The sequence below is a fragment of the Brassica rapa genome, chromosome A03 (assembly GCF_000309985.2).
Source record: "Brassica rapa cultivar Chiifu-401-42 chromosome A03, CAAS_Brap_v3.01, whole genome shotgun sequence".
NCBI lineage: Eukaryota > Viridiplantae > Streptophyta > Magnoliopsida > Brassicales > Brassicaceae > Brassica > Brassica rapa.
In genome coordinates, this window is record NC_024797.2 from 23,426,173 (window position 1) to 23,449,947 (window position 23,775).

Below are 23,775 nucleotides of genomic sequence, written 5' to 3' on the forward strand. Positions count from 1 at the left end.
AAATATTACTGACATATGGAGTACATCCATTTCTCAACGACTCATGACAGATAGTTTCTATTTGTAGTAAATTTACGATGAATATGAATTTATGTGTATTGATGAACAATTTCACCCTTGACGTGAGATGAAAGTATGAAACACTCACTAATAATGCAAAATAGAAACCAAATACAGAACAAATAAATTTTGAACACTGCCAAGACTGAAATGAAAGTATGAAACACTCATAATAATGCAAACTAGAAACCAAATACAGAACAAAAAAACTTTTGAACACTGTTACACTGCCAAGAATGAGATGAAAGTATGAAACACTAATAATGCAAAATTCAAAAAAAAAAAAATAACTGAACACAATGACACTTTGGTCTTAATGTCTGTTCTCCTTAACCTTGGATGCTCCCACGCCTAACCTCTCCACAAACTCACGGAAATTCTTATCCGACGACCCCCCTGGAGCCACCGCCGCTTCTGCCTCCGCCTTCCACTTCAAAGCATTCTTCCTCAACTCCTCCGCCTTCTCCCCAACCGTCGCTTCCAAAAGCTTCTCTGCCACTTCTTCCCTCGGCACAACCCTCTCCTCCGTCGCTCCACGGCCAAGCCTCACTCCCGTCTTAAAAACATCAATTAGATAAACCGCGTCGGTTACTTGATCTCCCCATTGCGGACAACAAACCACCGGAACTCCCAAAGACAATGCCTCCATCGTCGAGTTCCATCCACAGTGAGTGACGAAACACGCCACTGAAGGATGAGCTAACACTTGCTCTTGTGGACACCAATCCACAATCTTCCCGTTACCTCTCCCACACTCTTCTTTTAACTCTTGCGGCAAGACATGAGTCTCTACCTTCAGATCATGCGGTGGAGGTCTAAACACCCATAAGAACGATAAACCCGCTTTCAAGACTCCGTGAGCGATCTCCTCAATCTGTTCTTGCTTCAGATAAGCAACCGTCCCGAACGAGATGTACACAACCGACGATCGAGGCCTCGAGTCTAGCCACTGGAGGCATTGATCCGCCGGTTTGCAGATGTCACCGCTTACCTCAGAGGTCACCGTCTTAGCCACTTTGAAAAGCGGTCCAACGGTTTTGATCGGACAGAGATTCGACATGTAGTCGACCACTTCTTGTTCCAAAGCGTCGAAGGAGTCGACTAGGACGCAAAAGGACTTGCTCAGATTCTCGAACTGTCCGAGAATCGCTTGTCGGAATCCGGCGAACCGCGAAGAAGGATGGAGAAAGCTAGGGATCTCGTCGTGCTTCAAGCGTGGGACGCAAGGAAGCTTAACGTCGAGCTCGGGCTCTGTCTCCGTCGGGAAAGAAACGGTGCCGTTTTGGTAATGGTAATAAGCGGATAAACAAGCGCATGACTGGACCCACAGCACTGCGCAAGGAATGTTGAACTCTTCCGCCACGTGGCAGACCCATGGGATAAACGGGTTATTGATAAGACACGACACGGGCTCGTTCGCTTCCTCGTACCTCCTCACGAGCTTCGACACTTCTTTTTTCCCGACCTGTTCGAGGTGCGAGATGTATAAAAGGAAATCGCCTCTCCGTTCATCGTCATCAGCCCATTCTTCGTCGAAGAACTCAAACCGTAGTGAACCGGAACCAACCGGTTTAAGCTCGCCGTCGACGATCTTGTTGGCTTGTCTCATTTTCTTTCCCCAAAGCTCAGTGGTGACGAAGGTAACGAGTGCTCCCTTCGAAGCAATGAGCTTGCCGAGACGAAGGAGAGGGTTGACGTGGCCTTGTCCTTGAAACGACACGAGCATTACATGAACTGGATTTGAAGATGGTGACGATTCGAACTCCATTCCCGAAATAGATCCCATAATAGGTGATATAAAGAGCAAAGAAGATTTGAATGATGTGTGTTATATGATATATTCACATAGAAAGAGATTCTTGAATTTATAGAAACCTTCAACGCGTTTACTAAAAACCGCAAAACATTGTATACAAACCTACTCACTTACTCTCGACCACACATCTTAACTAACCACCATTGGCTCGCATTTCGCATTACGTGTGATTTTTTTTCTTTTTGTTTAGAACTGACGTGTTATTATCTTGCCCATACCTCCCATCATATAATATCAGTAAACAATTTGCACCGTTGTGTGTATTTTTCAGTGTCCTAGAATCCATTAGATGCTAAGGTCGTACGGGGCGGTGAAGACCTAACCCGTAATAACTTAATTGGAAATTAATCGGGTTTATATAATTGGAAATTTGTTTCACATTATAATATTATATATATATATATATATTCAATATAATAGTTAGAACATATTGGTTTTAATTGATGACTACATTTTAAGAAAATGATTATGAACTCCTTCCTCATTTTTTTGTATCAATTAAATTGTAGTTTTTTTGTTAAATCATAGACATATTTTTCTCATGTATGTCAAGTTTTGTTAAAAAAATATTTTATTTTAAGAAATCGATAAGGACAAGATGTTTTAAAATTCGTATTTTTATTTATAAATTTTGTTCATTTTTCCTATAATCCAATGCTCACCACTCAATACCACAATGTTCATTTTTATTTCAAATCTATCCCTACAAAACCGGTTATCTCAGATTGATTTCCTAAGATAAGCTTTAAACTGATCTTATTATTCATCATCAATTAGTCAACTGGTCAAGAAATTAACTAATTACCATAAACCCGGTTAACCTATAACCAAATTAATCGTTTCCGGTTATCTATCAAAGGTTCTTCATTTTGGAATCAAATGCTGAGATCGACCAAATGGGCACACAAAAATCTGGAAAAGGACACTTCTGTTTTTATTTTTTTAATGAATTAATAATAAATCGAAATTAAGCTGAAAATACTATAAAACCTAAAACTTTAACTTATTTACATATCCAACCAACCTACCCCACCCACTAACCCGACCCGCGTGCCCTTCCCGGATCCTTCCCCCTAAATCAAACTAAATCCCTAATTCCTCTTCCCCGACATAACCAACAGAAAAAAATTCACGATCTCTCCCCCTTCCCTCTATCTCATCTCACTAATCAAACTCTACCACAATCATCACGATCTCCCTCTATCTCATTTGTTTCTCTATTTCGTGTTACTCTTTGAAACACTATGGCTCCAAAGACTCGTTTCACCGAACAAACGAACAAAGAAGGTGCGCCGGAGAAGAAGAAGAAGAATGAGTCAGTGGTGGAGAAGAAGAAAGCTGCGGTGGAGAAGAAGAAAGCTGAGGCGGAAAAGAAGAAGAAAGACTCTGTGATAAAGAAAAAACAAGCAGCGGTGAAAAGGAGGAGAGAAGCCGTTAAAAAAAAAAGAGATGCAGAGAAAAAGAAGATTGAAACCGCAGAGAAGAAGAGGAAGCGAGACAGTGGTGTAGACGATGAGTCCTCGTCCAATCCAACCAAGCGGCCTCAGACCGCATCTTCACCAGAACATCAAGCCGATCCTGATCATTATCCGCCACTATCAACGGAGTTACCTTCGCAGGATGATAGAGAGGGTACGCCAAGCCCATCAGTTCCGATTGAGCCACAAAAATCACCTACTCAAACACCCAATGAGGCGGAGAATCCACTGCAAGCTCCAATAACTTCTACCAACAGAGAATCAGGCTCACCCGAGGCTGCCATTAACAATGACGGGCAAACGGTAAACAAATCAATTAAAATGGTTTTGGAATTTTTATGATAAAATTGGACTAACAAATAGGAACCGTGAGCAGATTGGATCTAACAACATAGATTCAAATTCACATGAGGCTGCTATTGGATCTGCTGCCATTGACAACGACGCTCCAAGAACGGTAAACAAGTCAACTTAAATGGTTCTAGAAATATTTATCATAGGGTCGAAAAAAAAAATAAGTAGTGATTATATAAGAAGTGTAACTAGTACAACTAAAAGAATGAAACTAGTTCAACTGGTAATAAAATGTTGTAAAACAGAATCAATGGAACTAGTATAACTAGTACAACCACACTTCTTATAACTAATATAACTGGTATAACTATGAAAAGTATAATTAGTCTAACTAATACAACCGAGTATTAAATTACTAGTACAACTAAAAGAGTGAAAATGGTGCAACTGGTAATAATATGTTGTAAACAAATTCAGGATAACTAGTAAATTTTTTTTTATAAGTAATATAACTGGTACAACTACGCTTCTTATACGTAGTCTGACTAGTATAACTAGAGAAGTATTTTGTATAACTGTTTAATGAGATGGTGTTGTTGTTGTATAACTAGGCTTGCTGGTAGAACTAGTAATATTATTTTTAATTTAATTAGTGTAACTGGTACAACTAAGTGTTTATGTGTTGTATAACTCAGTTATTTATTCTTTGTATTTTGTTTGTATTTTTCAGGTTGAGAGTGATGATATGACCGTAGAAGCTGACAGACCTGCTGGTTTTTTCTTCAATCCGAGCAACTATGGAAAGGGTTGCAAGCTCTCCTCAAGGTGCCATCAACACGATTTTCTGAACAAGACGATTGGTAAGTTGGATGCCTCAGAGAAGAGTTGGTTTCAGGAACATCCTCAGTTCAAGCATATATTCCACATGGATTGTACCTCAACAAGAAAAGTGATGGGATTGTGGATGTTGCTACTTCGTACTATGCATACAGAGAAGGGTCGACAAGCTTGGTTTGGGGTAAACGGTGTTCCAATTAGATACTCTATCAGGGAACATAGCCTCCTCTCTGGTTTATACTGCCACTCATATCCAGAAAACTATCAGAGCATAGGGAGACTGAAGTTTGCGAGAAAGTATTTTAAAGTGAAGAAGACAAAGGATGGGAAGGAAAAGGGTCTGCAAGTGACAGAAGCGGATGTTAAGGAGAAACTTCAGAAGATGAAATTTGATGGTAGTGGCGATCGTCTGAGGATGGCGGTTCTTTACTTTCTGGCTACAGTTTTAAGAGGAAGGTCCAAAGCAGGATACTTCATTGAGTATTTCCTTCTCCAAGCAGTAGAAGATTTGGAGTTTTGCACCGAATTTCCATGGGGCCGTTACACCTTTGATGATTGCATGAAGGAGATTTTTCATGTAAGGGATCATTTTCGTGATGGGATCCCAGAGCATGCACAGTGGGTATTTCCTGGGTTTATCAACCCTTTGGAGGTATATGAATAACATTTTTCATAAGCATATTTGTTATAATATAACTAAAGTGATTGTGTGAAATGATGTGCAGATATTAGCATTTGAATGTATCCCTGTCCTTAGGGAAAGATTCAGAGAGCCTGTTCCAAACTGTTTTGATGGTTGTCCAAGAATGTGCAAATGGAAGTTCAAGAGGACCGGAACAACAGGATTTCCACTTGACATGATTTATCGGACGCTAGGAAACACAAAGGTAAAAGCTTATAATTTTTTTAAGTGTTGTTTATGTCATTTTCTTCAAGTTCATAGTTAATTAAATGTGTAATTTGTTGTTGGTCATTTCAGGAGATTATCAGTGTTTTGGAACCAAAAGGAAATGAAGTAGACCTTTTGTATGAAATAATGGATGAAGGGACTTTTGAAGACTTGGAGCTGATAGATGATTCGGATACGCTAGACATAGCTGTTGACAGTTGGAACAAGATCCTAATGGAACCAGGGAAAAAAATCTTCTGGCCGGATCTATATGAGATGGATGTGAGAACCCGAGAGCAACAAGAGGAGGCAGGAGGCGAGGCAGGGGGCGAGGCAGGAGGCGAGGCAGGAGGAGAGGCAGGAGGCGAGGCAGGAGGCGAGGCAGGGGGTGAGGCAGGAGTTCAAACAGGGGGCGAAGCAGGTCGTGAGAGTTTAAGAGAATTAGAGTTGAAGTTGAACAAAAGAATGGATGATGGATTTGCATTGAGAGACGAAACAATTCGTCTTCTGGAAGCAAGAGTAAAGGAGTTGGAAGAAGAAAAAATCCAGAGAGAAAGTTGGTCGTTCCAGGAGGGCGAGATGTATGGTGATAAGGAGGCTGAGATACTTGGTGATAAGGAGGGCGAGATGCATGGTGATAAGGAGGGTGAGATACATGGTGATAAGGATGGTGATGAGACTAACAAGGATGGTGATAAGGCTGATAAGGATGGTGATGATGAGCCTGATAAGGAGGGTGAGGATGGTGATAAGGCTGATAAGGATGGTGATGATGAGCCTGATAAGGAGGGCGAGGATGGTGATGAGGCTGACAAGGGTGATGAGGCTGAGAAGGATGGTGAGAAGCAGATTGAGGCAGAGGCTGACAAGGGTGATGAGGCTGAGAAGGATAGTGAGAAACAGATTGAGGCAGAGGCTGAGAAGGATGGTGAGAAACATATCGAGGTAGAGGCTGAGAAGTTGATGCAAGGTAAGTCATGATAACATATAACTTCAAATTTTATTTTTAATGATGATGATCTAAGTCAGGATGTATTTTTGTTCAATGTAGATACTGAAGATGGAGATGAGCAATCTACACTTCAAATTATGGCAGACACTGCAGAGAGATTTGAGAAGGCTGCTGCGGAAAAAGCTGTTGTGGACAAGACAGATGAGGTTGTAGATGATGATGCTTTGGAGAAGGAAGGTGAGGTTAGAGTTGATGACGCTTTAGAGAACACAGCTTCGGTTGGAGATTCACAGGATCCTGCTGAGATGCCAAAGAGGGTGCCCAAGCGTTCTCATTTGTTGAGGTCTCCTTTTACGCCAAACTGATTTGGCTGAACTATGTTGTTGTTTTTGGAACTTGTATGTGTTTGTTTTAAAACCTAAAACGGATGAACTTGTATGTGTGTGTGTTTTAAAACCTAAAACTTGTATGTGTGTGTGTTTTAAAACCTAAATCCAAACTTGGTGGTTGAACAGGTTGCAATTACAGGTGGGAAGTAAAACAACATTACAGCATCAACTATGCCAAAAAATATGAAAGTAGTATAACTAGAAAAACTAGTACACCTAGTGTTAAATTAAAAAGTGTAGGACTTATCTGGGAATCCACTTATTTGAAACTCATTATGCACACAAAGTTGTTTTAGTTTTTTAGTTGTACTGGTTTCTACAAAGTTGTACTAATTTATTAGTTATACTGGCTTGCACAAAGTTGTACTAGTTTATTAGTTATACTAGTTTGTACAGAGTTGTACTTTGGCAGTGAAACCTGAATATATTAGTTGTACCAAAGAGAAATACCATTATCTAAGTTGTACCACTCATTTATGTTAACATGTGTTTGCCCGGATACAATGAAATCATCACTATTGTGAAAATACTTGTCATGTATGTTTTTCAAAAAATATGTGGACAAATATGTTAACAAACCTTAAAAGTATAAGGTAGATCAAGCAAACTTTTGTGATGGAGGTAGAAATCCAGAAAAAAAAAAAAAACAATACAAAACACAAAGAAACCTATCCAAACACTTAAAATTAGACCATTTGAATGTTTTATTAATATGAAAAAACCTAAAATAATATTTAAATTTCAGATCCTCCATAGTTGTACTAGTTATTCCAGTAGAATCTATTTTAGTAAACTAGACATAGTTGAACTAGTTATTCCAGTATAACTTATTTTTAGTTTTACTAGTTGTACCAGTATAACAACACAAAAACATGAATGTTAGGTTTAATGAAGTTTTACCAATTGTACCTGTTGTACCTGACAGAAACAACACATTACATAAATAAGTTCTACAACACATAAATAAGTTTCATAACACATAAGTAAGACTCACAAGACTAAGCAAGTTCCATAACACATAAGTAAGACTCACAAGACATAAGCAAGTTCCATAACACATAAGTAAGACTCATTCATCAATTCCATCGCTTCCACTTTCATCGCTGTCAATTCCATCATTCTCACACACCAATGGTGGATACTTCTTCTTTTTCTTCCTCCGATATTCCCCAGCTGATGGAAATCTAGTTTCTTGTAGTCTTCCTTTCTTTCTTTCCACATGCGGAGGGTAGACAACCTGAGATAGGATTTCATCTGGAATTTCATAACTTTCCCATAATGAATGATGAGGCACTGGATATATTGTCTTGTAATATGCCAAAGTCCACTGCTCCATATAATAATACTTAGAACAATAGTCTTCAGACATTTCTCCACGCGCGATGATCGCAGCCTGTGCATGCACACAAGGATACCGATCAATATCAAAACACTTGCACTGGCATGTTCCGTTGCCTAAATCAACATAATAACCTTGACCATCTTTGCCAATCACAGTGTACTGACGTTCAAATCTGTTTAGCTCCATCACCGTGAGCTTTTTTGCCTTCGGATAACTGTGATGCAATATCCCATGCACGTAGGGAATTAGTATCTGTCTCTCTGGAACGCGTAAAGATAAATCACGATATTTGTTAAACCATTCTACCATCTTCCCAATGATCACATCAAGCATTGGCAACAATGCATATTTCCTTGGTTCCTTTAAAACACCATTGATTGATTCAACAGTGTTGGTTGTATCTATGTTGTACCTTTCTCCCGGAAATTGACATCTTGCCCATTTGGTCTCATGAACACTCTCATCTAGATACTCAGCGGCTTGAGGCAACGTTCTCCTGAAATCATTGTAGCTTTTTCTGAACTCGACCTCTGTGTACATACCAGCAATTTTTCTAAACTTTCTGGCAACCCCTTTCTTGTTAACTTTGCTGCATGCTCCGGCAACATTATTAGACAAGTGAAAAATGCAATATCCATGGATCGCCATTGGGTACACCTCGTGCACCTTCTTGATGATGCATTGGTTTCTATCAGTACAAAAAACAAGCTGAGGATCATCTGGTATCAAAGTTTTCAGTATAGTCAAAAACCACTCCCAGCTCGCATTTTTCTCACCATCTACTACCGCAAAAGCGAGGGGATAATGATGATGATCTGGATCCTGAGCAGTGGCAATGAGAAGCACTCCTCCATACACACCCTTCAGGTGAGTTCCATCCATTATTATCACTTTCCTCATTGCTTGAAACCCTTCGATGCAAGCTTTAAGCGCAAAGAACATATACTTAAACTGCTTCTTCTCATCCACTACTAATCTTGTGATGGTACCAGGATTCATTCTTTCTAACATGTACAAGTAAGATGGAAGTCTAGCAAAACTCTCCTGAGGGTTACCACGCAAATCACTGACAGCTTTGTGTTTCCCTCTCAAAGCTGTAGAATATGAAACCGTGACACCTAGTTTGTTCTTCACCAACTTTATGAGAGACTTTGGATCTGGAGTCTTGTATTGGCCTGGATAATCTTCATGCACCACTCCTGCGACCAAGCTTGGTGTTCCTCTTTTCCCCCTCTTGGTTACACTTCCCTCTCCCCGAGTACACGTATGCATCTTTCTATACGTTCTGACACTGAAAAAGGCTGAGTTTTTCAGCCTTGCAGCTCGTAAATACCATCTGCATCCAACCCCACGACATTTCAATACATAAACAGTACGATTCGTCTTGATTATATCAACCTCAAAACAATTCGAATGCACTCCTGCGTCCACTAAATTCCTCAGCTCTTCCTTAGTCGCAAATTCTTGATACAAACTCATATCAATACCATCATCCCACTCAGCATTGACAATTGTGTCTACAGATGGTGTAACAGCCGGCAACTCCTCCCTATCATTCATTTCATCACCCTCTTCATTGCAATCCTCATGCTCATACCTATCTGATTGTCTTGGAGGAACAATTGCTAACTCCTCATGATTATACCCATCTGATTGGTTTTGAGGAACAATTGCCAACTCCTCAACTCCAGCCATACCATCATTAGCTCTGGCATCAATCTGAATTTCCTCGTTCATAGAAAACTGCTCGTTACTCTGATTTTCTGAGATATTTTCGGAAAACTCCACATGCAAAACACTACGCCGGTTTTTCCTATCCACCTCCATTAAATATCCTAAAACATCTTCATCATCCAAAATATAACAAGGCCTCTTATTATCCACGACCAGGGGATAGTAGCTCAGTTGAAGCTTCGTCGCAGCTACATCGATATTCATTTTCTTGCCTATTCTATCAACCAAGCGAGAATAGGTTATCTCCTCATATTTTCCTCTCATTACTAATGTATAAATATTTTTGTCTCCACCATGATCAAAATGTATCACCACAGCTCCAGTACCATCCATAGTTCCTGAAAAGAGTTAAAACCAACATTACAGCTTACAAGTTATATCAGTTATACGAGTTCTAAAGTCGCTAAAATACGGGTTATACTAGTATTACCAGTTATACTGGTTTACATGTAACAGTCGTTTATAAGTTATACTAGTTATACTAGTATTTGACTTGTCAAAGGACTACTAAGAGTTATACAAGTTTTACCCATAGTCTTATTCAGTGTTACTTAGAGTTGTACCAGGTTTACTAGTTGTACTAGTGTTATTCTTAACGAGTTTTACCAGGTTTACCAGGTGTACTCAACGTCTGTTGTACCAGTGTAACCAATGTAAAAAATGATTTAATCTACAATATCATGATTCATACTATAAGAACGTTATCTTAAACCATGGAACCTGACTCATAATGGTAACATACATATTATGGGACTAAAACTAAACAGAAAACAAATAAAAAAGAAGAGAAGAGTGAGAGAGAAGGAGAGGGAGAGAGTATACACTTACCAAGCGATTTCAAGACCAAGGACGAGGCACATTTGCTGTTTCAAGGACGAGAAAAGCTGTAGAAGAACCCTAAGAAACAGAATTAAAGGTTTGTGGATAAAAACTTGAAGAAGAGAACTTTGGTTGGTGATTGAAATGAATTTTCGTGGGTGGTTGAGTAATGAAGAAGATGAAGATGTGAGGGAGTTAATATGGATTTTGGGTGGGACCCAGGCGAGAGAAAGAGAAAGGAAGAAGAAAATTGGACGACCGAGATTAGAGTTTCCATTATTTGATCCAATGGTTCACATGCCACTTTCATTAATGGCAAATTGGTAATTTACCAGCCCTTGGTCCATGATAGATCACAATTGGTCTATGTAGACTTCTTTTTGTCTTTTTGGTCTGTTATAGATCATTGTCCTTCATTTTGGTTTTAAAGAAAAACCCTCACTGGGGAGGGAGAAGACGAAGAAGAGGAGGACGATGGTGGGGTTTGAGAGCTACGTGGTTGTCCACAACATAGCAAAGCGTCACAACGTCGGAACTCTAGCTCGTAGCGCGACGGCCTTCGGTGTCACGGAGCTGATCCTCGTCGGCCGCCGTGACTTCAACGCCTTCGGAAGCCATGGCTCCGCCTCTCACGTCCGTTTCCGCCACTTTCACTCCCTCATCGAAGCTCGCAACTACCTCAAGGTCTGATCTTACAATCACCCTCTAATAAAGTTTCCAACTTTATGGTTTTTTTTTATCATTACTGGATTCCAAATTATGAAACTTTTTGTGTCTCTTTTGCTGTTGTGTGTTTGGTTTACTTAAAAAGGATGAGAAAGATTGCGATATATGCGGAGTTGAGATTGCAGATGGAGCTTCTGCGGTCAATGAACATCCTTTCAAAAGAAGCACTGCCTTTCTTCTTGGTAATGAGGTAATCAGTCACAGTGGTTCGACGTTAGGTGAGGCTTAGTGAATCTATTATCATTACTAAAATGTGAAAGTTTTGGGGTTTTTTTTGTTGTTGTAGGGATCAGGTTTATCAGCTAAAGAGTATGAGATATGTGACTTCTTTGTATACATTCCTCAGTATGGCTGTGGCACTGCCTCCTTGAATGTCACTGTTGCTGCTTCTATTGTCTTGCATCATTTTGGAGGTACTTTTCTCTCTGTTTTTGTTTTTTTGGATTAAGATTGTAAGAAACTTTGTTAGAAAGCAACAAACTTATGGAGAATAATAGTAACTCTGTGACTATTCTAGTTGTTGCTTGCTTTTAAAATGCGTTGTTTTTGTTAACAGTTTGGGGTGGGTTTTCTGAACGTGTCCGAGATGGAAGCAAGTTTATAGTCGCGGATAGACCCTTAAGGCAAGGGAAACGGAATATCTGTGCTGGTACTGAAGAATCCATCGTTGAAGAGAGGAAGTTGAGGAAAGAAAGTGCGAAAAATGGGTTCTTTGATGAAGATGGAAACGGGAATTCATCATCTGAGCTTTTAAACGGTTTGTTCCTAAACGAGTAATTGTCTTTGATAGAAGAACAAAGTCTTGATTTGGATTCATAAATGATCAAAAGCTCCTCACACTTGTTAGTTCCTTAGTTAATCACTTAATCTTGATTTGTTGTTTTACCTTTTTGTATGAGTAGATTGTTTCAGGTGAAAGAATCTCATTGCTCACCGCTTTACATTATCTTCTTCTTAGCAATTCCACTAGACGTGTGATCATTTTCTTATCATGATCGTCTTCCTTTGTTTTTGATACAAGTATAAAGCTTATGGACATGTTAAATATCCAACAATATTCTTTCTTTTATTAACACTTCAGTTAATACATGAAATTATTTTTAAAGCAAAAAGTTAAACTGCAATTTCTTTGATTTTCTTCCAAAAATATAGTTTTTTTATTCACAGAACAATGCCATCCGGATTTCATCAAGCAACAACTTGAGCAGCTGCTAGCCTTGCAATAGGAACCCTGCAACCAAATACAAAAACAATCCCCAAAATAACACCAATCAGATTTTTATTTAATGGAAAAATTTAGGATTTGATATGAGCATTAACTAAATAATATACCTGAAAGGAGAACATGAGACATAGTCAAGTCCCACTTCAGCAAAGAATGCAACAGATGATGGCTCTCCTCCATGTTCTCCACATACCCCAACCTGTTTATTAATTACCTCAGAACTCATTCACTCAATCTCAAACTCTATGTGATTCAAATTCAATTCACAAACAAAACTTACCTTGAGGTTAGGCCTAGCCGCTCGTCCTTTTTCTGTGGCCATCTTGACCAGTTGCCCTACACCTCTCTGATCAAGAACCTGGCACAAGCATATAAACAATATCTATCAAGATTTTGCATTTTGGAGAGAGAGAGAGAGCAAATGAACTTCTCTACATTACCTCAAAAGGGTCGTTCTGTAAAATTCCTTTGGCGAGGTAAATCGGCAGAAACTTTGCAACATCGTCTCTACTGTATCCAAATGTCATCTGTGTCAAGTCATTTGTCCCAAACGAGAAAAACTCTGCCTCTTCTGCAATCTGTTAAAAAAAAAGAGTTTCTTCTACTTTAGCAACTTCATGTGTGTTGTAGTGTCTACACAATATATAGTGTAGTACATTACTACATTTACCTCATCTGCAATGAGCGCGGCTCGTGGGATCTCAATCATTGTCCCAACCTTGTAGCTCACGGTGTGACCCGTCTCAGCAAATACTTTCTTTGCAACTTCCCGGATTACATTAACTTGGTGTCCCAGTTCCTGCCATCATCATCATCATTTCTTTAAAATGTTTCTGAACTATCTTGCAAAGAGTAACTATATGTTTGTTTTTACACACCTGAGGAGTTCCTACAAGTGGAACCATAAGCTCAGGAAGAACAGTAACGCCTTGTTTCTGCATTGACGCTGCTGCTTCAAAAATCGCACGTGCTTGCATTTCTGTTAACTCCGGATATGATATTCCAAGCCTGTATAATATACAAAGTTAACCTGACTGTTCTTTTGTATAAACTAAGGTGCAAAGAGAGAGAGAGAGAGAGAACCTGCAACCGCGGAAACCAAGCATTGGGTTGACTTCAGAGAGTTTCTCAATCTGTGACAAGATGACATCTTCTTTCATGCCTGTTTCTTCAGCTACCTCGTGTACTATAGCATCCAAATCACCTTCAGGGAGAAACTCGTGAAGCGGAGGGTCTAACAAACGGATTGTTACTGGTAAACCTATAGGAACAAGAACATCAAAATTTAATGCCATGTTTTTTACATTTGAGAGAGACTCAAAAATATGTATACCGTCCATTGCACGGAAGATCCCTTCGAAATCAGAACGTTGGTAAGGAAGCAAGACGTCTAGAGAAGCTTTCCTTTGCTCTGTTGTCACCGCCATTATCATCTTCCTCACTGCTTTGATCCTATCTGCCCCAAAGAACTTAACAACCAAACACCAAACACAACATGAAGATTTGGAACCTAAATATCAAACACATGAGATCAAGAACGGAGGAGTGATACCATATGCTCTGTCCTGCAAAGACCGATCCCTTCAGCACCATTTTTCCTAGCTGCAATGGCGTCTTCAGGTGTATCCGCATTCGCCATAACCTTATTTGATCATCAAAACATTAATATTGAAAAAGATTGAAGAATGTAAAATATAATAAAAGGAAATTCATACACACCTTGAGACGTCTGACAGAATCAGCCCAAGACATGAAAGTCTCCAAATCTGCACTTAAAGCCGGTGGAGCCAATGCTTGTTTCCCTAATATAACTTCACCTGTTGTTCCATTCATCGAGATCCATTCACCTTCATTTATCGTCAAATCTCCAATCAAAAGAACCTGCAAAGTTTCAAAAATATTTCAAAAAAACCCTAACTTGAGAAACAAGCTTCCCCCGATTTTTGAAAAAAAACCCTAACTTGAGAAACAATCAAGTAAATAAACCTTTTGGTTCTCGTCGACGCGAATCTCTGAGCACCCGGCGATGCAACATTTCCCCCAACCACGAGCAACAACCGCCGCGTGTGACGTCATTCCTCCCCTCGCCGTCAGTATTCCCTCCGCCGCGTGCATGCCTCCAACATCTTCAGGGCTTGTCTCCGTTCGAACCTTAAAACTCGTGACAAAGACTCATTCAGACATCCCAGTGTTGTCAGTTTTTATTATTCAGACATTTTTGAGTTTTTGTTTTTTTTTACCAGAATCACGTTTTTGCCCTGAGAATGCCAAACTTCGGCTTCCTCCGCCGTGAACACAACTTGTCCAACCGCCGCTCCTGGAGACGCTGGTAACCCCTTGGCCACCACTTTTTCACGGTACCCCGACACATCATGAAACTAACCCACCAAGAAAAAACAAAAGTTTCATTGATCTAACGCTTGTGACTCTTGTGCAAGTAAGAGTTGGACCTTTTTGAGTATATATATATGTTACCTGTGGGTGAAGAAGCTGATCAAGATGTTGAGGTTCAACCATCTTGATAGCAGTTGATTTATCTACAAGACCTTCACCTACCATATCAACCGCTATCTTCACCGCACCTTTACCAGTTCTCTTACCCGCTCTGCATTGCAGCATCCACAATCTCTCCTCTTGTACCGTGAATTCTATATCCTGCAACACACATTTGAGACCATTTTTCAAACTAAAATAATGTGTCCTGTTTGCTTCATTAGTACTAATAGAATTGTTTGTATATTAACCATCATGTCTTTGTAATGTCCCTCTAGGATGTCACAGTTCTCTACAAGTTCTGCATAAGCCTGAGGCATTAATCTCTTCATTGTATCCAAATCTTCTGGTGTCCTTATCCCAGCAACCACATCCTCTCCCTGTTCACAACATTTTGGAGTTCATGAGTTTCCGATTTTAGAAACAACTGATCATAATTGATGTAAGTAGTCCAAACCTGAGCATTGACAAGAAACTCGCCATAGAGCTTCTTCTCTCCGGTACTAGGGTTCCTGGTGAAGAGAACACCAGTCCCTGAAGTGTCTCCCATGTTTCCAAACACCATACACTGAATGTTCACCGCGGTTCCTTTCAATCCACTTATCTGGTTAATGCTTCTGTACTTGATGGCTCTAGGGCTATCCCAAGAGTCGAATACCGCTTCAATCGCTAGCTCCAGTTGCTTCTTCGGTTCTACAATTAACCCATCAAAAACGTTACGGAGCTAATTAACTGAATGTTATCTCATATAAAGAACACATGAAGCATATCAAAACCTGAAGGAAACTCTTGACCCTTGACCTCCAAGTAAACACTCTTGTACTGCTCAACCAATTCTTTGAGATCAGTTGCGCTTAACTCGGTGTCGTTTTTGACTCCTTTGCTCTCCTTCATGCTCTCTAGCTTCTCTTCAAACTTGGCGTGTGGGATCCCTAACACCTTTTATTGGTCAAGAAAGCAATGGAAAGGTAGTCAGAGAGTTTTCTTGTAGCAAAAGTTATCCGAAACTGTATAAAAACAGAGGACTTACAACGTCACCGAACATATCAAGAAACCGCCGGAAAGAGTCATAAGCGAAACGCTCTCCACTTTTGGCGGCCAGACCGACCACAACTTGGTCGTTTAAACCAAGGTTGAGAACAGTATCCATCATACCGGGCATTGAGACCTATATAAGACAAGTCCATGGTTTGTCTTTTTTATTTTATTTTTAAAAACATATAAATTATGAAAAGAAAAACATATAGATATTTTAACTTACGGCTGCGCCGGAGCGAACGGAGAGGAGGAGTGGCTTGGAGGGGTCGGCGAGGGAAGCTCCAATGTCACGTTCAATGAAGCTAAGACCCTCTAGAATCTCTTCCCATAAACCTTCTGGAAGTTTCTTGCCGGCGACCTGATATTGCTGACAAGCCTCCGTTGATATGGTTAGTCCCGGCGGCACCGACAAGCCTATGCTCGCCATCTCCGCCAGGTTCGCTCCTTTACCTCCCAACTATTACATCAACATTTTTGATTAAAGAACAAGGAAACGTTGATTGATGTATAATATAAAGATGATGATTACATACCAAGGACTTCATGCCCTTGTTGCCTTCGCTTCTTCCTTTTCCGAAGGTGAACACCCGCTGCATCATGTTTTTTTTTTTGTTTTTTTATTGAATTTAGAATGCAGAAATGTTGAAGAGTTAAAGAAGGGCATGTACGTGTTTATATACTCAAAAAGTTGGATGAAGCAGATAAAATTGATGAATTCTATCCAACTTAAATTGGACATGACTAATTTATCTATAAGCTAAATATAATTTTTGTAATTTAAACTAAAATAAAAATAGAAAATATTCAAACCAAATACTGAACCAAATTGATATAAGAAAAATAAATGTCACTATTTTCAAATAAAACTCTTTATGTAAGCTATATACATTATTTTTCTCTTATTACGATCATCGTTTCCAGGATAATTCATTTTATATAATTTTTATGGAAACTATAAGGCAATTTGGTTTTGCATGGTACGTCAGCAAACAAAAGTATTATCTTCTTAAGAGATCATTCCAAAACTCCAACCTTGAAATGCTAAAAGTTATAGACGTTTCCGTTCGGTGACTCGTCATAGATGTGTCAAACCATATCTCATTTACTATCTACCACCAAGTGGCACAAGAATCTGATCAAAAGCACAAGTCCTTATGTTATCTATGTGCACGGTTCGCTCAAACAATTATTTTGGCCTTCGCCACCAATTTGGACCAGAGATTTGCTAAAAATCTAACCGGTTTACTAAGCCGGAGTTAGATCATATTTACGGTTAACGTCTCTTTCAATTTATAGTGAATTCGTGTACCAGTTTTAACATTGGACCGTTTCGTGTTTAAACTAGAGTTACGGAACCAATCAACATCAACAATCCTCAGTCTCACAAGACAAAACCAGTGTCACGATTGCGTAACCCGTTTTGCGTTCAAACTAAGAGAATAAACCAAGCATCCATCTCCGATTTTTACTCACACACAGAGTTTAAATAAAATAATAAATTGAGCTGCTATGGTTTCGATCGATCCAATGATCGCTGAGAATTTAAATTACGAATCTCACGGTGAAAAAATAATAAGGGTAAAAAAAACAAGGAAGCCTATGAAGATCGGTCCACGACCACAACTATAATTAAGACCCACAAGAAAGATCGATCAAAATGGAAGACTTACCTTTTTGGTTTGGGTAGGGGCCGGCTCGGACACGGGGCTAAGGATGGCTCGAGTCTTTACCTCACGATGCGAACCGGTTTTTCCTACGCTAAACTGTTGACAATGGATTGTGCCAATTTTAGCAAACCGGCTTGATCCATTACCTAGCCGGTATGATCGACTAACCAATCGGTTTTTGCCAAGAAGATCCGTACGGTGCACTCCATCTCCTTGGAAGAGTTCTGGTGTTGTCTTCAGGATCATACTTTTCATTTTCTTAAAATATAAATCACTAAAATAAATAATAATAATATATCTTCTCGTGAAGAGTTTTATAAGATGTATATATCTTTTTGCTCACGTGAAATAGAAATTGGTATTTGATGCCTTGATGGTGAGCTATTAGTGAGAGTAGAAATGGCTGACGCTTTATATCAAAAGTTATCTGAGCTTAAAATTATTTATTTTTGTTGGTTCTTAATTATTGAATACATAGATGTTTGGTTTGACGAGCGACGTGAGTGGATGCTAATAGATGTGGTTATGGTGAGTCAATGTGTCGATTCCATAGTTGTTATTCCTCCTCTATCAATGACCAGGTCCATATACATAAGTGGCTACGATTTAAATTAATATCATAAATTATTAGGTTTCGAATAATAATCAGACTCGAGAAAGTTATGAGTTCAAATATAATTCGCTTATTGTTAAAGAAATTGAATTCAATAACCTTTTTTTATTCAACTCTAACTTATTTCTACGTTATCTTTTATTGGTTTACTTAATTTACACACGTTAAGAAAATAATTGGGATCGATGGAGTATAAATTTATGAACCTAAAAGTGTTTGTAGCGGTACTCGGTTGAATGCGACTTGCCAGGTTCCAGGAGAGCTAAGTGGCCATATAGCTTACTATTGTTTTCTTCAGCAACAATTTAACCAACCATATATACAGTTTGCATGCATATATATAAATTATCTATATCATCATTAACAAGTTATTAAAAGTTTACTAAATTGGAGCTTGATATCTTTTATCTTATAATTCAAATTGACGATGCAAACATGAATGACACATAGCTTGAAAACATTTTCAAGCTCTAAAAAGTTATGAAAGCGTATTGCCATTACCAGGAAAAAAAGTTATAACTTCTGAACAACCTAGAAGTGTCTTACACATTCATTCATATGCTCGAGTTAACTGATTAAGGTACCCAAATATTGTGGTAGTATATGCCATATTATTCTTTGGAACTTTCTGGTGATTTTTTTGTAAGAAAAAAGTTAACTCCAAAAACTCATTATACAGTAGTAAATTGTGACGGTCATGGGGTAGCTGTGTAGTAGTTTCTACACGCTAGTCTTATATAACTCACCACCGAATATGAGTGAGTAATTAACAAAATTGTGTATGTGTATCAGATACTTTCCCTTCCGAAGATGTGATCATCGCGTCATGTCACATTCATGTAGAATACAATTCAATTTGTTATACGCTTGCTAGCTTGTGTTTCTTTCTTGATAGGCTGATCACGAAAAGATAGAAGGAGTATTAAACTCTAATGATGATAGTTTTCTTGTTCGAATTGCTAATTGTAAGAAAAAGAACTTTAACTTCTTTGTCAATGCTTTTTAATTGTCTCTTTTCAGAAGGTCTTACCAATCACAGATCACAAATCACAAATCACAAATCTGGCTTTACCCATTTCAACACCACACATTATGTCATATCACAAACACACAAAAAGACAAAACCTACGTGACCACATTCTCCATTATTGTGTCTATCAAATATCAAAATTCACATGTTGAACCGGACACTATACCAAACCGGAATTTGTAATTTATTTTATTTTATTTGAAGAAACCGGGTTTGTACTAAATTTTGCCTGCATACGTCATCTCAATCAATAAACACAAGAAGCCAAGAAATCAGGATTTGTTTTGAACCTTTGATGTATGAAAACATGTTCATATGATTCACGATAATCAATAACTAATTCAAATGTACACACCAAACCGGCCAAGTTCGTATCTGCCTCTTCATTAGTTAGAGCTTTCACCGAGTCTCTATGCTCGCTCGTTGGTCTCAATCCAACGCATAGAAGATCCAAAAGGGTGCTCAGAGCGAATCCATGGAAGCAATCCGTACGCGAAAGAACTCTCAAACAGACCGAAGAAACACTTGGATCACTAATCCAAGACGCTGCGTCGTCTTTGTAAAGAACTTTCTGGTATCTCCACGAGCTCTCGTTCCCAGGGTTGGCTAAAATGGCCTTGGTTGTGTGTAGCTTACTTCAGATTCTCTCATGGCTTTTAGGCCTCCCAACGAAGGAGGTCTAGTAATAACGTAATGCCTCTGCCCAGATTTAAGGGAATGAAGTTATTCGAAAAGGTGACAGAATCTAGCATGTGTTAACATAATATACCTGATTCCACGCGGAATTGTTCAAGACGTCAGCTTCAAGGAGCTCGTCAAGCTCATTCTCCCATCCTCCTAATGCTTGTAGTGCCCACTACAGATTGTTTGACAACATCAAGTAATAAACAAAGATAACATACATCAAGTGGTGAAGGTTATATATTAAAATGAGTGAAGGTTAAATATTAATAAACAAAGATAACAAAAAGGATGTATGTTAAAATGTCTAAAAAGTTGTTAAAATGTTTAAAATGTATAAAGATGTGTCTTTTCATCTCTAACGAAATGTTTTTGCATATGTTTAACATAGAATTATACATTCAAAGTAGTGTATGCTATATGGTGTAGACATTTCACTCCAAGAAGAAAAAGTGTAATAAAAAATACCGTTGTAACTAACTAATGAACATATCAAAAAGGAAACAACAGAACTGAATTCTTCTCTCTATATCAAATCTCACATGTGCTCGTCTGCAAAAGCTTTGAGATGATTAAACGATGATCCTCCTTCCCTCACCGTCCCCGCCGCTAAATCTCTCCACCTCGCCGCGTTTCTTCTGTACTCCTCCCCTTTCTCCATCACTTCCTCAATGCACCGCCGTATCTCCCCACTCTCCACCACAACTTCTTCCCCTTCCTTCTTCTCCACCACCCTCACACCCGTCCTCCAACACTCCTCCAAAAGCTTCGCATTCGTCATCTGATCAGTCCACTGCGGAAACGCAACCACGGGAACTCCCGCCACCAAGCTCTCCAGCGACGAGTTCCACCCGCAATGCGTCACGAAGCAACCGATCGATCACCTGTGCTTCAAAACCCTAAACTGATCGCACCAAGAAACCACCGTCCCTATCTCATCAAGCTCTTCTCTGAAGCTACTTATGATCTCGTCCTCTTTCTCTTCCCCGTCTTCTTTGCTTCTGTAAGACTTATCCGTAATCACCCACAGAAACGGTCTCCGACTCTGTATCAACGCCTTACAGATCTCCACGAGCTGTTTCTTGCTCAACACGGCAACCGTCCCGAACGAGATATAAACCACAGATGAATCTATTTTCGTATCCAACCACTTGTCATATTCACCGTCAGCCCCGGAGTCGGTCCTTGAAGTTATCAACGGACCGACGGGGACGATCTTGATATTATCAAGAACCATACTTAGAGCTTCTTGTTCAAGCTCTTGGAAACTATTGACGAGGATCATAGGGTTTTCCTCTTGCTTCAGTAACTCTATCTGCTCTCGAAACGCGGGAAGAAGAAACGAATATGCGTTTGTAGGGACGAGGAACGTAGGAAGATCACGGAGACGGAACAGTGGCAGAGACGGTAATTTAATAGAACCGGAAGGGTTGTCATTAATAACCATCTCTGAGATTGCATCTGCGTAGCCGTTGAAGTAGTGGTAGAAGATGGAGAATATGGTTACTGGCTGGATCCATAGAAGAGCAGAAGGGATGTGGAACTCACGCGCCAGCTCAGCGACCCAAGTGAGGAGGATCATGGTGTAAACCACGCAGGTGAAAGGCCGGTTTTGACGCCGGTTATCTTCGATTAGTTCCTTTAGGGTTTCTATGCCACGTCGTCTCATCTCGGACATGTATTGTCCGGCTGCGTCTTGGCGAGATTTGTCGGAGGAAGTAGAGGATTTGATGCCGTCGTCGTGGCCATCTGAGTAAGTGGCGAAGATTAGGGTTTCGGGGGAGTTTTCTTTGGAGAACATACCGCGGTTGTAGGCGGAGATTGGGGCGGCGAAGGTGACTCTAGCTCCGGTGATGGTTACGGCTAGGCGTTTGGCGAGCTCGAGAGATGGGTTGATGTGGCCTTGTGCTCCAAATGTTACGAACAGAAAGTGTGGTCCGATGAGTGACTTCGATGGATCATTATCGTTATTCTTCATTTTCTTTATTTTTGGTGTTTGTAATGAACGAAAGACAATACAGAAGTTTAGATTTATATAGAGATTATTATACTGACAAAGATCTAAAAGAATAGAACTTATACTACTATAAAGAAGAAGAGTAGCAACCCGCAACGCAATTTTGTGACGTTAGTGATGACGAAAATCTAAGAGTAAAAGATGGTTTTGGACTCTCAGTGGATACAAGTAGCGGTCGATGTGTCCTGTCCTACTAAATTATTGATATAAAACGAACGAGAATATTCTCAACTTACGCGATATATATTGAATTCTTTGACAATAATTTCCAAATCGGCAATAGAACTGACTGAAGACGGTTCTGAGGTGGCTTTCATCAAGTCTTGTATTTCTTGTCAAATTACAAGTAGGAATGAGTCAAAGAATTATATGCTGAATTGTCAGGGGCTGCACCTAAAAGGCTAAACCATTTTTGTTTTTTGTTTTTAACAAAAAGAACGATGTGTGGATGGCAATGACTCAAAAGATATATGAATGAAATGCTTAAGAGTACATATATGTATAACCGTATAATTTTGTAGTTTTCAGTATACAACTCACTCACCACATGCATATTTTCTGGTTTGAATTTTGGTTATAACACCGCGATAGCACAGCCACTAGTAGTAACTTGTTAATGGCTGAATATATATATTAATATAAGGATTTTGTTAAATCAATTGCGAATGAGTGTGAGATTCTGTCATTACGTGAGCTTGTGCAATCAGATTGTTAGAAGCGATTTAAGTTTATGTGCAACTGATCAATTTCCAAGGCATTTTTAAAGATCGGTTTCAAGTTTTAGGCATAAAAAGTGATATAAGAGCCTAGAATGGATGGCAAATAAGCAAATTAAGGTCGAGCAATTTGACGGACAAATTAAGAAAAAAGGTAGTGTGAATTTCTTGGTTCTAGAAAAGGTACAAGAAATCTTGTTGTTGAGCTCTTTACCATCTCGGGGAGGATCTCAAATAGACACTTTATAATTAGAGAATGTTACGAATGCATCAAAGTCTAAGTAGATAAATTAAAAGAGGTCAAGGAAACAAATGCTTGTCAGATTAGTGGTGAGGTTGTATCTTGTTCGTGTAATACCAGAAAAGAAAGAGATATTCAACATAAAGAACATAAACATATCAAGGTCCAAGTTCAACTCAAGTGTGGTTTGCTGATAGTGTAAGAAGGATGAACACATAGAGGACTGATAGAAATAATGGTGAATAAGTTGCGTTAGTTGCTAAGTTTCAGGAAATAGATAATTTGTCTATATCAAATCAAATTATTAAATATTAATGGGTTATAGTCCCATGCTGCTCTTGGCACATGACGTTCTGAAGAGAGCGGGTTGGCATCTTTTGTTTTAAATTCCATCCATTGTATCATTCGAAGTGTTTTTAAACATATTCAAAGTTTTGTATGAATGATGAACAAATAATAACAATCTATAAGTGAAAGCCACAACTCACTCTGCATAGGAAATTAAAAGGTATGGGAGGAAGACTGACAACCCTTTAGTGCAAATTTTGCTGAACCCAATATAGACCATGCCAATTTCTGAACCGCAGGATGATAAAATATCATGCAACTGACAAGAAAAAAGGTGAAACTCATTTGCATGCATCTTATTGAAGATGTCGTATGCCTATCTTGATCCTCACGATCAGTTGGATCACAATCTCTTTAGGAAACTGATAAG

General features: G+C 39.2%; 5 protein-coding genes and 1 pseudogene across 5 annotated transcripts; 2 read left to right on the top strand and 4 right to left on the bottom strand.

Moving 5' to 3' along the window:
• Positions 1–128: 128 nt before the first annotated feature.
• LOC103860784 (UDP-glycosyltransferase 84A1) lies at positions 129–2,072 on the bottom strand. Its single transcript, XM_009138450.3, has one exon. The coding sequence runs from the start codon at positions 1,844–1,846 to the stop codon at positions 374–376; it is 1,473 nt and encodes a 490-aa protein (XP_009136698.1). The 5' UTR covers positions 1,847–2,072; the 3' UTR covers positions 129–373.
• Positions 2,073–2,749: 677 nt separating this feature from the next.
• LOC103861140 (uncharacterized protein At3g43530-like) lies at positions 2,750–7,395 on the top strand. The gene is made up of 6 exons (XM_033288868.1): positions 2,750–3,657; positions 3,731–3,811; positions 4,379–5,137; positions 5,211–5,372; positions 5,465–6,344; positions 6,426–7,395. Exons 1-6 carry the CDS (start codon positions 3,121–3,123, stop codon positions 6,689–6,691), a joined length of 2,685 nt encoding a protein of 894 aa, XP_033144759.1. The 5' UTR covers positions 2,750–3,120; the 3' UTR covers positions 6,692–7,395.
• Positions 7,396–7,630: 235 nt separating this feature from the next.
• LOC103861142 lies at positions 7,631–10,773 on the bottom strand. The gene is made up of 2 exons (XM_018657839.2): positions 10,620–10,773; positions 7,631–10,129 (listed from the first exon to the last, which is right to left on the bottom strand). The coding sequence occupies exon 2, from the start codon at positions 10,122–10,124 to the stop codon at positions 7,785–7,787; it is 2,340 nt and encodes a 779-aa protein (XP_018513355.1). The 5' UTR covers positions 10,125–10,129; positions 10,620–10,773; the 3' UTR covers positions 7,631–7,784.
• A 240-nt stretch (positions 10,774–11,013) lies between these two features.
• On the top strand, positions 11,014–12,277 carry LOC103860786 (putative TrmH family tRNA/rRNA methyltransferase). Its single transcript, XM_009138452.3, has 4 exons — positions 11,014–11,294; positions 11,422–11,526; positions 11,623–11,749; positions 11,893–12,277. The coding sequence occupies exons 1-4, from the start codon at positions 11,085–11,087 to the stop codon at positions 12,111–12,113; spliced, it is 663 nt and encodes a 220-aa protein (XP_009136700.1). The 5' UTR covers positions 11,014–11,084; the 3' UTR covers positions 12,114–12,277.
• A 99-nt stretch (positions 12,278–12,376) lies between these two features.
• LOC103860785 (pyruvate, phosphate dikinase 1, chloroplastic) lies at positions 12,377–18,156 on the bottom strand. The gene is made up of 20 exons (XM_009138451.3): positions 17,763–18,156; positions 16,626–16,682; positions 16,316–16,549; positions 16,085–16,222; positions 15,831–15,993; positions 15,512–15,747; positions 15,306–15,434; positions 15,037–15,216; positions 14,802–14,939; positions 14,548–14,712; positions 14,281–14,442; positions 14,114–14,203; positions 13,895–14,030; positions 13,645–13,822; positions 13,440–13,569; positions 13,232–13,360; positions 13,002–13,139; positions 12,842–12,919; positions 12,669–12,760; positions 12,377–12,567 (listed from the first exon to the last, which is right to left on the bottom strand). The coding sequence occupies exons 1-20, from the start codon at positions 18,012–18,014 to the stop codon at positions 12,525–12,527; spliced, it is 2,868 nt and encodes a 955-aa protein (XP_009136699.2). The 5' UTR covers positions 18,015–18,156; the 3' UTR covers positions 12,377–12,524.
• Positions 18,157–20,406: 2,250 nt separating this feature from the next.
• On the bottom strand, positions 20,407–23,641 carry LOC103860787 (annotated as a pseudogene).
• Positions 23,642–23,775: the final 134 nt, after the last annotated feature.